Below are 13,273 nucleotides of genomic sequence, written 5' to 3'. Positions count from 1 at the left end.
TTTGGTGTAATCCCTTCTTCTGACATGCATCGATATCTGCGTTTACGTATTGATGTGTTTATGATTTTGTCTTCAGCGGTGTGACAAAGGTGCCGCTGGTAATTTATTGTGTTATTATGCTCAAACGTCTTGATCGGAAAATTGTCGACGGGGTCTTGAAACATATGAGTTACAATGCGGTGTCGTCTGGCGCCGTTGATAATAAATTATTGATGGTTTTGTTTTTACTAAACGTCTGGTCGGAGAGGTGTTGAATATTATTTATGTTTTGCATGTGTCGTGTGTGTGTACGAGGGTGCGTAAATATATGCCTAATGCGTATATATGTATAATGTGTATGTATATTGGATCACCCGACATTCCATTATATTATGGTCCATCGTTTATAAGTTATCCCGTGTTTTTTTAAGTCTAATTATTATATATTACATTTTTGAATAAACACAAAAATGAAAATCGTTATTTAACGCGTGAATATACAATTTCATCAAAGTTAAACATCAGATGCTCATAAAAAATATTTTTAGAATTAAGCTCCATTTTTTTTTCTTACAAAAACTCAGGAGCTTTGTATTCAATTTTCAAATTATTTAATATTATAATATATTTAATATTTTTTTATCTCCTATAGGAAAAAACATAAAGATTTTCATATTATGTTTGTTATTATTACAAAATAAATTGAAATTGTCATTATTTTTAAAATTAATCAATGTGTATCATAATATTATATAGAAAATTATATTTTAAACACTTGGTGACAATAATATTATCAAGTACACGGAAAAAAATATAAACCAAATATTTTTAGTTGGAGTAACTAAATTTTAGTTAGATTTACTGGAACGTATTTAAATGGTATAGTAAATAGAACCAGAGTAATATAGGTAAACAAAAAATTTGTTCTACTGATAAATTTGGTTGAAGCAACTATAGTTACATGGTTGTTCAAAATGTTCACTGTATCGTTTATAGCTGTCTCCGCTCAACGTTTAGTTATAAATTGGTATATACCTAAAATTGCTATTTTTAAATCAAGAATATTAGTATTTTTAATTTGTGTGGGTTTTCCTTCTTTTTTCGTTGTTTACTTATATATCAACCGACGCTGTAATATCGTTCCCGGTTCCTGCACCTGCAGTCCACACTCCAAAAGCGCGACAGTCAATTTAGTCAAATTTCAATGACAATCATTAACCATTATAAAAATATAAAATATATTGTCAATTTGTCATTTGCCTTTATAGTTATTTGTTCTATTGCGTCGCTGCATAAAATATACCAGCATTTTTAATATACGTTTAAATAATATATACTATACGCCTGTAGTGTTGTTGTCTTGATTTATTTGTCAGTTAACCTATTGTTGCTTCAGTTGCTTGTAAAATTATTTTAATGGACCTCTTCACGAAAAATATTTTGTCCGAATGGGGATTTGAATATAATATGATCGAGCAATTTAAAGGTAAGTTAATACTTTTTATATTTATCTCCTTATTAGTTATAAAATAACATAGTTAGGGAGCTCATAGTATAATATGGAATATATTATTTATGATTATGACTATTATAGCATCTATACATATATTATATAAAACTGAAATCAAGCAAAAGAAGAATTCTTTGTTACGGTTTGGCTTCGAAACTTCTTATCCAATTGTCATGCAGTTTTTTTTTAAATGAAAGAGGATATCACGGATCAGGCTTTAGGCATAAAAAAAGTCCGATAATGTTAGTCAATAATTAGTTATCTATACATATAAAATCCAAATACCACTGACTCACTGATCGCTGTATCTCAAAAACTACTCAACGTACGGACTTGAAATTTGGAATAGTGGTTCTTCTCATATTTTCACCGTGCAATAAGAAACGATTTTCAAAAATGTTGTGTTTTAGTGGAGTAATTTACGATTATAATTATTCACTGCCAATACGTGAAAATCCACCTGTGTATAATATATGTATTTGGTAATGTATTGGTTACTATTGGTTAATCGGGCATATTTGTTGATTTGTATTATTGTCTTTTGTCAAATAAGATAAATAAGATCTAATAAGTAGTTCCAGAGTTTAGTCTGTATAGTTATAGTAGTATTTATATAGTTAGTTGGTAGATTGAACCTCTGGGAAGAAGATAGGTTAATATTTACAAATGGTAACATTTTTTTTTTATTTCATTCATCGGATTTTAGTACGGTTAGGTTAGAATAGGATTTTGTATAAATTGATTATATTAAGTACAAACGACAAACTTGGTAAACATTTGATACTTTAGAGTTAAATCATATGTACAAACAGCACGGGGTCCGCGATCTACCGCAGGTAGATTGCCTACCTGTTAATGTACTGCTGCGTATCAGAATTTTTATTCCGGCAGACGGAAAAGTTAAGATACATTTTGAATAATATACACCGAATATTAAATAACGAATTGAACAAAGTTTAAGTCATATAGAGTTGATACATTTAACGGGCAACGAAGTGCACGGGATCAGCTAGTATTATATAATCTGTGGTTGTAGCCTGTAGGTAAATATTTAATATATTAATATAATGTATTATTATCTTGTTATGTAGATACCTATCATTGATTAATAATTTAATAACCTTATTAAAAATATTAAAAATACACTAAACGTTTGTATTTGTACTCTGATTTGTGGTCTAAGGCCTTAACTAATACTATAACCTTTGAAAAACTAAAAATTAAATTAAATGTGTTTCTTTAAGTATCCTTTTTATATAATATTAGGTACCTACCTACTATACGTCTATACACGACTGGAATAATTATTAAATAATGCATTATAATTTATATTTCCTAGTTTTAAATACCTATCTATATATTTAGAAGAAGAAATTGGGCGTGATCGATTTCTGACATTAACAGAGTCTATGATTAGAGAGCTTATACCAAAGATGCGCAGACGATCTTATTTTTATAGTAAAATTGTTAATTTTATAGAGAATCAAGTGAGTAAAACAATACTTAAAATTAGTACATAAAATTGAATATCTATTTGTATTTTGTAGGTACACACAGTGGCATGCCCAGGAATTTTCAAGACTGTCTATACCCCCCTTGATTCCTTTAACGAACAACACTCATTATTTCATAAGCTATTAATGTTTTAAAAATATTTTGAATTTTTTTTATAGTTATTTTATATAATCACAACATAGGTTTTGAATTCCCTTTTCTAGAGCAGAATATTATTCGGAGTATTATGTTGCATACAAATCAAATTAGGTGCAGTAGGTACTACTTGTAAGCCAACTTTAATGGCCAACTTTACATTAACAATACGATGTAAAAAAAACACATTTTAAACATTTTTATACGTTATTTTTCCAATATTTTCTACTTATAAAATATTAAAAAAATATTTTTTATCATATCAGTTAGATATCAAGTTATCAAGAAGATCAATTTATAAATAGTTTAAAGTCAAATAGTAGTTCAGATCAATAAAAGAAATATAATCTATGTTTAATGTACTTTTAAGTCCATTCATTGATATAAAAACAGAACATCTACGTTTCAAAGCTTTTGAAGAAATAGGTGTTTTGGTTAAACCTGACATGGTAAATGTAGGACAAAGATAAATGACAGGCTTGAACTTGGCCGTGAAATCTTTGAACCAAAATTAATTGAAATGTCTGATATACCTCTTAAACACGTATTGAAACTTATTTTAGAAAATTCAAATTTATTTATTAATATAGTAAATTATATGAAAGACTTAGAAAACAAATAAGATAACTGTATTAGTAGTTTTACACAATCTCCAATTTGGCTCTCTAAACTAAAAAAAAATCCAAATAAAATTGTTTTGCCTATTTTTTTATTTTTTGACGACTAAAATTACAAATCCTCTTGGTAGTCATTCTGGAAGTCAAAAACTTGGGGCTTTATATATTTCATTGCAATGTCCGCCTCCTGAATTATCGTCCACATTAAACAACATATTTTTAGCAGGGTTATTTAAATCATTATGATAGGACAGAATTTGGAAACCATGCAATATTCAAACACATCATTAATCAATTAAACTTTTTAGAAAATATCGGTATTTTAATAAACATAAAAGGAAGTTTATATCGTGTTTTCTTTTCCCTTGGTCTAATATTGGGAGATAATTTAGGTTTACATTCTGTTTTAGGTTTTACAGAGAGTTTTGTTGCCCATTATCCTTGTTGGTTTTGTAAATTGTCTAAAACTGAATGTCATAGTCAAATTGATCAATTAGATGATAAACTTCGAAACATTGACACATATAATTCTGATATAGAAATTAATAATGTGAGTTTAACTAGAATAGAACAAGCATGTGTATTAAATGAAATTAATTCTTTCCACATAACCGAAAATTATGCAGTAGATATTATGTACGATTTACTTGAAGGGGTATGCAAATACGATATTGGACTTCTGTTAAATCAAATGATTTTTAGCTTTAAGTATTTTACTTTAAAAACTTTAAATGATAGAATTGAGTCATTTAACTGTGGTACAATAGACATACGAAGTAGGCCGTCTCTTATTTCTGTTGATACCTTAAAACCCACCGGTACTTTAAAAATGTCTGCTAGTGAAATGTATTGTTTTGTAAGGTATTTAAGTCTGATAGTTGGTGATTTAGTACCAGAAGATTTGAAAATGTGGTAAGTGTATACTGTTCTTAGACAAATTTTAGACATTGTTTTCAGTAAAACTATTAAGTTTAAAGATATTAATTTATTAAAAGTTTTAATATCTGAACATCATGATCTTTATATGCAAGTATTTAACACCCATTTAAAGCCAAAACATCACCATATGATACACTATCCAATGATTATACAAAAAAGTGGCCCGTTATCTATGATGTGGTCTATGAGATTTGAGGCTAAACATAAACAATTTAAAGATGCCGCAAACTCAACTTCGTCTAGGAAAAATGTACTTTATACGTTAGCACTGAAACATCAATTGCATTTATCTTACAGATTTCTTATATCCAAAGATATTAATTGCAGTAGTTTAGAAGTAGGGCATATTTTAAATTTATCATTTTCAAAAAAAGAAAGCTATGACACAAATAATATGTATTTTGCAACTACAAAATTAAATTTTTTAAATGATAATTTAATTTTTGTTTCATGGATTAAGTTGAAAAATCAAACATATAATTGTAATAATATGACTATTGTGTTAAGTATGAACGATGGTAACAATAATCTTTCAAAATTTGGATTAATACAATCATTAGTAATATTAAATTATAGTAAACCATTTGTTGATTGTAAACTTTTTTCTACTAATTATTTTGATGATTATTATCAAGCTTTTAATGTGACATTAACTAATCAGTAATATTTTGTAATTCACTTGAAAATTTGGCTAGTATAAATCCTATAGTGTGTTGTAAGTCCCCCAATGGTTTGTGTCATATACCCATAAAATATTAGGTTTAATGTTAGTATACTTTTTTGTTTTGTTTTGTTTTGTTTATATTTAACATTATATTCTTTCTATGATTCTATGTTTTTTGTTATGGTTACTATAATTTATGTATTATTTATGTTGTCCTTTACTTTTTATATATAAATATAGTATTTAATATGTATTTTAATCTTTTAATATCATATAAATCTATTAATAATTAATTAAAATGTAAGTAGTTGAGAAATATATCGCTAATAAGAATATTATAATATATTTTATTATTATGTCCTGGTCTTATTTTACCCATACAAGTAGTAGATACATTTATTGTTTTATGCTCCTCGTTCAAAAACATATTTTACATAAATACAATTAAAATTTATGAAAACACAATTTTATCCTGTGTATATTACATATATGTAATTAAATAAATTGTGTTAACAATCACAGGTATACCTCAACGGACCAGCTATGCTGTTGACTGGTTTGAACGCCGTCGATCCATTCTTCTTCATGAGCGGTTTCGTCTTATACATTAACCTTTCTCGAGAATTTCGTAAACAAAAGGACGAATCGGTTTGGAAGACACTCTTGTTGCCAATTATACAGCGAATAATCAGGTATTTTTCGCAAATGATTTCCGTCAATTTTCACTGTTATTTTTTAAATATTCTGTATTTTTTATAAAAATATATAATATCTGAAGGCTAGAATAGCGTGTCTTTTCGGTCTTTTTTCATATTGATAGAGGTAGAAAAACTTATTGGGAACCTTCTATAAAATGTCTTATGTTAGCTATAAAAAGAAAAACTTTTATGAATTTCTAACTGAAAAATAATTTACGAAATTTAAAAAAATTATCATGCTCATGAATAGCTCAAAAAGAGACAAAATAGTTTGAAAAATGTACAATCTATGGATAATGCTAATATTAATATTTGGTGAACATTTAAAGCATCTACTCTTATTCGTTTTGGAAATATAAGAAAATCTCAAAAATTGATCTATAATTTATAGCCGAATATCAAATATTGTAAAAATGATAACTCCAAAAGCTCTTAAAAAATTAATGTTCCATATTTTAATTAAACTTTTTTTTACTATAGGTAGGAAACTTAAATTAAATCTTCTAATAAAATGTTTAATCTTAAAAAACCTTTTAATCTATGAAAAACAAAAACTTTTATGAATTTTTAACTGAAAAATAATTTACAACATTTTAAAAATTTCTTATGGCTCAAAAAAAGTCAAAATTGTTTGAAAGTGGTAATTTTAACATTTGGTAAAAATATTAAGTATTTAGGATTATAACAAAATATCAAAAAAAATTACATCGTTGTAAAATCAATATATTCTTTCGCTCCACCCAGAATCTAATACGCCATCGATAAGATAATAATATAATATTATGTCGTTTATTCCTAATAATTCTGATATCGTTTTAGAATGTTACCGACTTGTTACGCGATGATGGCCATCACGGCGCATATTATACCCCACCTCGGAGACGGTCCACTGTGGCCCCACATAAGTCGTGGGAAGAAGCAGAGATATGCAAGAACTATTGGTGGACCAACCTGTTGTTCATAAGCAATTTCGTTGACGTCAAGCATCAGGTACTAGGATATAATATTTTAATACACTTTGATTCATATTTAGACTAGAAACGTTTTAAATTATTATATATTACTAGCTGTATCACCTGACTTCGTCCGGGAAAAAATGAACACACCTAAAATGCGGTGCTGTGTTTATTGGCGTATTTCGATAATAGATACAGTCATAAAGACACTATACCTACATTTTAACTAATTGTTAATAGTAGAGTAAAAGTTGAAGGAAAATTTTTTCGATAACGCAATTTATACAATTTAGCTATTCGTAGTAAAAAGATAAAGTGATCGGTGTTTTCCATACAACTCTCGCGTATTTACTATTTTTTTTTTTTGGTGGGGGGGTTTGGTCATTAGCCTGTGGAACTGTGGGGGAGGGTACTGTAGGTTTGTAACACGTGTGTGTTTGTTTTGGCAGAGTTTTTAAGTGGGCACCCGTAGAACATGCCATGCCAGGGTGGGGGATGGTGTGGCCTCTCTCTCCGGACACTGTGACTGCCCGAAGAAAAATGCCGCCCGTGGCCGAGTTCGAATCGGCGACGGTGCGCGTCACAACCTTAGTTGTAATCCTTAGCCTTAGTCCGCTCGGCCACTCTATCCCCCATTAAAACTATTTATATGTAACAAAATGTATATCAATTGGAAGTTTATAATTTTGGGGCAATCTTTATTTTTGACAGAGTGCGTAAATCATTATATAATCATTTCGCGTAAACTGACATTAAAGTTATATTTCAAACATATAAACGGATTACACTTCAGTTGCTGAAATGAAGAACAAAATCATCGCTTCTTACAAAACAGGAGGATTTGCATTTTCTCAAGGGGGTCGGTAAAAAAACATGTCATACATGAAAAACTGTCACGCCCTGTAGAATATTCAGATTGCGTTAATTTTTTTTTATTATTTAAAAGTAGAGAACATTTTGTAGGTCTGATCAAAGCCCGATTTTGAAAATTAGAATTATAGAAGCTGGAATATGCATTTAAATAATGCACAATATTTCTTCTTTTTTCAAACGTATTTTTCTACTACTATTTAAAGTAAAATAAAAATTCAAGCTTTGATCCGACCTGCAAAAACTTCTTATCTTTCAGATAAAAAAAAATGTTCAAAATCCGATATATCAACGAGGCGTGAGAGTTTTTCCTCTAAAGGCATTTTTTTTCATCAAAATAGAGCAGATAATAGCACAGAATAATAGTCATCGAAGTCAATCACTGACTTGTGCATGCGTGTGCGTAAATATCTTTATCTGCGCATGTAATTATAGCTCACTCACACTAATATCGATTTACATTCTCACACATAATATGCACATTCCGCGCGAGGTTGATACAACATGTGAATTAATTGCCTAAATTTTACTCCTTAATAAATGACCGGCGCCAACAAAGTAACAACAGATTTAATAATAGAAATAATAGATCACTCAAGAAGATAATTGAAACAACCGTCAAAAAAAAAATGGAAAAAACTTCAATAGTGTTGTAAGAATATTGGAAATTCGGAACATAAAAAAGGCCCGTTCTTTTATATTATATTATATTGTAAGGAAAGGATAATATATCGATGGCTAAGAGGCCAAAAGTTGTAAGTCCAATTTTTCTCAAAATCGTTTTATTAGTCCATAGGGTTTATCTGGGTCGTCTTTTTGATTCGGTAAAACATTACAAGTCAATATCATAACTAAAACATGTTTTATTTATACTTAATTTTTGTGTTTTTAGCACAAGATAGGTTTTTTTACTGCACACATATAACAAGTCCTAATTTAATGAGACATACAATAAATATTTTAACATGATCTAAATATCAAGCGGACAAATATAACAAGTCCGGACTTGTTACTTTTGTCAAAAACAATACATTCAATTTTGGACGTGTAATGTTTTAGATAATATTGAATTTGTTTATCTATTTATAAAAAATGAATATGTCCGGACGTATTATTTTAAATAATAAACATTTTTAATTTTAAATTACACTAAATAATATGATATCTTCAATTAGTATAAAATATCATTAAACACGGGTTTTATTTGATTAAAAGTTTGATGAAAAATGCTACTATATTATTTATTACATTCAATAAAAAATTGCAATATTTTTTATATTTTTTACTTTTTTACTGCAATTATATAAACAAATTGAATTTTTTATATCAAAAAAATTATTCTTACGTACATTTTAATTTGTTATATAATAAATAAATTAGAGTTAATATTAAATTAACAACTGTTAATATGTCCATCAAAACCTTATATGTCCACGGTAAAAATATATTATAATTGCCATTCATAACAAGTCCCATTTAAATTTAAAAGAAACATTATAATTACGTTTAAAACAAATTTTAAGACCTAAAAGTAATAATTTATGTAATCTACAGAATATTTTACAAATAAATCAGTTGCAACACTGAAAAACAAAAATCTACAACACAAATGTTTAGGTGTAGAATAATTTAAAATCTTAAAACTGCTCTCCTGTAAAATGTAATGTATGGGACATACAACTTTTGGCCTCTTAGCCATCGATATATAAAGATTTTGAACCGCAGACTATCGGTATTTAAGTAAGAAACGTAAGGTTAACATAAATTAATTGAAATCCGTTTTTGAAATTAAAATACATCCAATCAACGTGAGTTTTATTTTAAATTTAAATGCATTTGTCCTAATATTGTTTTATAATAATACCTGAAGAAGTATCTTATATACACTTGCAAACAAACCTGCGGTAGGTACTCTAATTCTAATATGCCGTTCTTAATGGCAATTTTTAAATAATAATATTATCCAAGCCAATATTATATTATGAGTCTGTCATAATTATAATAATATATAGTGGCTTGGCGTGGCGCGTTAGCTGCTACCAGTCGCGACTGGGAGTAAGTAACGGCCACAGCTACTAGCTCCCGGATGGGTGACCACCCGGGTTCATAGTTGTTAAAAAGTAAAAAACTTGACACACATACACGTGTTTGCTACCTACCATAACAACAGTTAAAACAATCGTAAAAACCTACCGTACCAACGTTACCCCTACCACAGATCATAACCCCTACAACAGCTAATGGCCATAGTCGCCGGGTTTAAGTTCAATAAAAAAAAAATAATAATAATAATAATATATAATAAATTACCTTAGTAAATAGGTACCTTCCTATAAATATAATTATAATTTAATAATCTATCTTTTTTTTTATATATTTTTAGGAAAAGTAAAAGCTCGTTGATCAAGAATGGAACTCCTACCGAAAAACCAGCTACCTGCTGCAGCAGTAAAACTGTTAAAAAAGATTAGATTATCTTATAATAGGTAGTGGGTCAGCTATGAAATGTTAGCAATTACATCATAATATATGATAATATAGTTAATAAAGTTATGGCCTTATGTATCGGTAGGTACAAGTGTACAGCAGTAATACTATTATTGATTAGCGCTGTAGCATTCTGTGCAGTGTACAACTATTGTGTACCGTATCTACCTATGATAAAATTTAAATATTTAAATTATTATTATAATTGTTATCTGTTTTAAATTTGAAGCAAGTTATATGATCTATCAGCTATCTATTAGCTATCCTCATAACAATCATCTTAACGTAAAATTTGCAATATTATGATGCGTTAGTTGTAAGACGGATATAACACATGGGTACCACATGCATGAAACGTGCTCTTAATAGTAATATAATACAAGTATAAAAAACATGTTGTATTATTTATTATTTTTTTATTATTATTTATACTAAATATGTTATCTTTATATCAATCAATTTTAGATTCTGAGTGGAGGTATTGTTTTTACAGTGATGTATGTTTTTTTTGTCTGTCACCAACATTTTGGATAGAAAAAATGCTCGGAATTTCAAGATCATCATTTTTTCTTACATAAAAGTGAATCTAGTATTAGTACTTTTGGGAGGTCAAAAGGAAATATCATCCCATGATCTATTTTTCAATATTTATAAAGAAAACAATGTTGATATATCCACAAAAATAATTTATTTTTATAATCTGATAAAGTAGGTACCTAATAAGTATTAATTTGTAATAACAATTTTTGATACCAGAAAATAAGAAAATATATGAAAATATAAGGAAATTATTATTTTTTTTTCTGATTATATAAACGATAAACTCTGGTACCTATCCATAGTAAAGTTATTAAAGTTTAGTAAAGTTTCACAAGAACAGCCGTTGGCAATAGAACACAATATCTTCCTTATGTTGCGCGTATGTTAGACAAAAATAGATAATCACCGCTTCCGATCCCGCCCATTTGTATTTTCTGGGCACGTTTCGTTTTCGTGTCGAGATCCTAAAAAGAATCCATAAATTAAATTAGACTCCCTTGGATAATAACACGCTTATGCGTGTAAATGGATGTGTGTGTGTGTGTGTGTGTGCGGGAAAAAAAATGCTTTAAACGAATTACACCGACACGCGTGACTACAATTTTTTTTTATTTACTTGGTTTATAGGTACGTATTCCTATAATATTCTAATAAGAACTACATAATGTGTACAATGTACATAGTACCTACACTGCACTGCTATACAGTGTATATAGTGCATGCGCGATGTAATTTTACATTTATTCCTAACAGTAATAATAATAATATGCACGCGTGTTTGACCGCATCGTCATCGCATGTATAATATTTATACCTAGTATAATATATATAGCTGTAAGATGGCTGCCGGACAATTTATCATCCTATGAAAGCTTTTAGCGCGCGTAAAAATTATTCCCGTAGACGTTTATTATATCATCGTAAATAAAAATATAAGACAGTTTTAATTTTTATCTTTTTCAAGAAACCTCAGGTGGACTCATAAACCGCCTCCTCACACACTCCTTCACTTCCTCCAATATGCCACGTGATCTATTTAAGTATGTACACTCATTATTTCGAAAAGTTTCAACTTTTTGAAAACCTTTTTTTACATATTTTGATGTAATTTTCAAAACAAAATTAGGTACTGAAAAAATTATACTTTTACTATAGTTATAATTTTCTAATTTTTTTTCTTTATTGAACGACACCGCCGCATACATCATTGATTTCACAATCCAAAGCAGAATATTATTCAAAGTATTTCAATCTATAAATATCAAGTTTCGGATGAGTATAGTTCTGCCCTAGGTATAGTTAAAAGCATAATATAATAATCTTCTTTATGAACGGAGTAATAGAGTTGTGATACAGGAGAATAAACTATACTATTGTATGAAATTTGATTTGTATAGATTGAAATAGTTTGAATAATATTCTGCTTATTTTTATTTATTTTTTTATATATGTTGAAGCCAAAGATAAGAAAACAAGATAAGTATTATAGTAACATATAGGAGCGATATAAAAGTGATAACAATGGATAAATAGCCTAGGTACAATATAGGTACAATTGGTATGTATGAATTTCCTTCACGTTGACGTTCAATATGTATTATTATTTGATGTAATGATGAGTTCACGTTCACATGTGGACAGTGTCTTTTGCTAAATATTCTGAACGTCAATTTCGATGGGGGATTAAGACTGCAATATTTTAATCGTTACACAAAATACAATATTAGATGACATCGAAGGAAAGTCAGCTCAAAATTAACACATCGTATTTAATCGATTGAAAATCTAATTCATTTCACCGTCTAATTAGAAGGTGCGATTATAAATTATTCGTGGATATTATTATTTTTATTTCTCAAATGTTAGATCAGGTAAATTTGATGTGATATACTCTTACAGAACATTCATATTAAAAATTACCATATATTACATAATATTTACATCACAATGTGTAAGACATACTATAAAATTATTATTTAACGACTGTGGTAATAATATACAAGGTGAGTATAAATATATATAACCTTGAATAATATAATATTATACTGTGAATTTCAACCCCGAGCGAATGCGTGATCTGTTCTCCGATTATAAGCAACCACCTGTGGTGTCACGCTCACAATAATAACTAAACGTGTGAAAAACGTACTATGATGTGTAATCAGTGGCGTAATTGCGGGGAGGGGGGGAAGTGCCCCCCCCCCCAGAAATGTTTGTGAAGGCAAAAGTATCATTTTGCCCCTCCAAATAATCCACATTTAAAAAGTATTCTTAACAAGACACTGTTAACATATTATTATTATAATATTAAAATATTTGTTTCCTCAAAAAATTGTATAAAAGTTTATATTTATTTTAGGTTT

General features: G+C 28.6%; 1 protein-coding gene across 1 annotated transcript in view; it reads left to right on the top strand.

Annotated features, from left to right (window-relative positions):
- Positions 1–13,273, top strand: part of LOC132935547 (uncharacterized) — a 96,196-nt gene that overhangs the window by 17,636 nt on the left and 65,287 nt on the right. Inside the window, 5 exon segments of the mRNA XM_061002144.1 lie at positions 4,167–4,668; positions 4,714–4,945; positions 5,882–6,051; positions 6,877–6,952; positions 6,955–7,047. Coding sequence (XP_060858127.1) covers positions 4,167–4,668; positions 4,714–4,945; positions 5,882–6,051; positions 6,877–6,952; positions 6,955–7,047 — 1,073 coding nt within the window.

The sequence above is a fragment of the Metopolophium dirhodum genome, chromosome 1 (assembly GCF_019925205.1).
Source record: "Metopolophium dirhodum isolate CAU chromosome 1, ASM1992520v1, whole genome shotgun sequence".
Taxonomy (NCBI): Eukaryota; Metazoa; Arthropoda; class Insecta; order Hemiptera; family Aphididae; genus Metopolophium; species Metopolophium dirhodum.
Note: the sequence above shows the minus strand (reverse complement) of the source record. Positions and strands in the feature narration are given on the sequence as shown.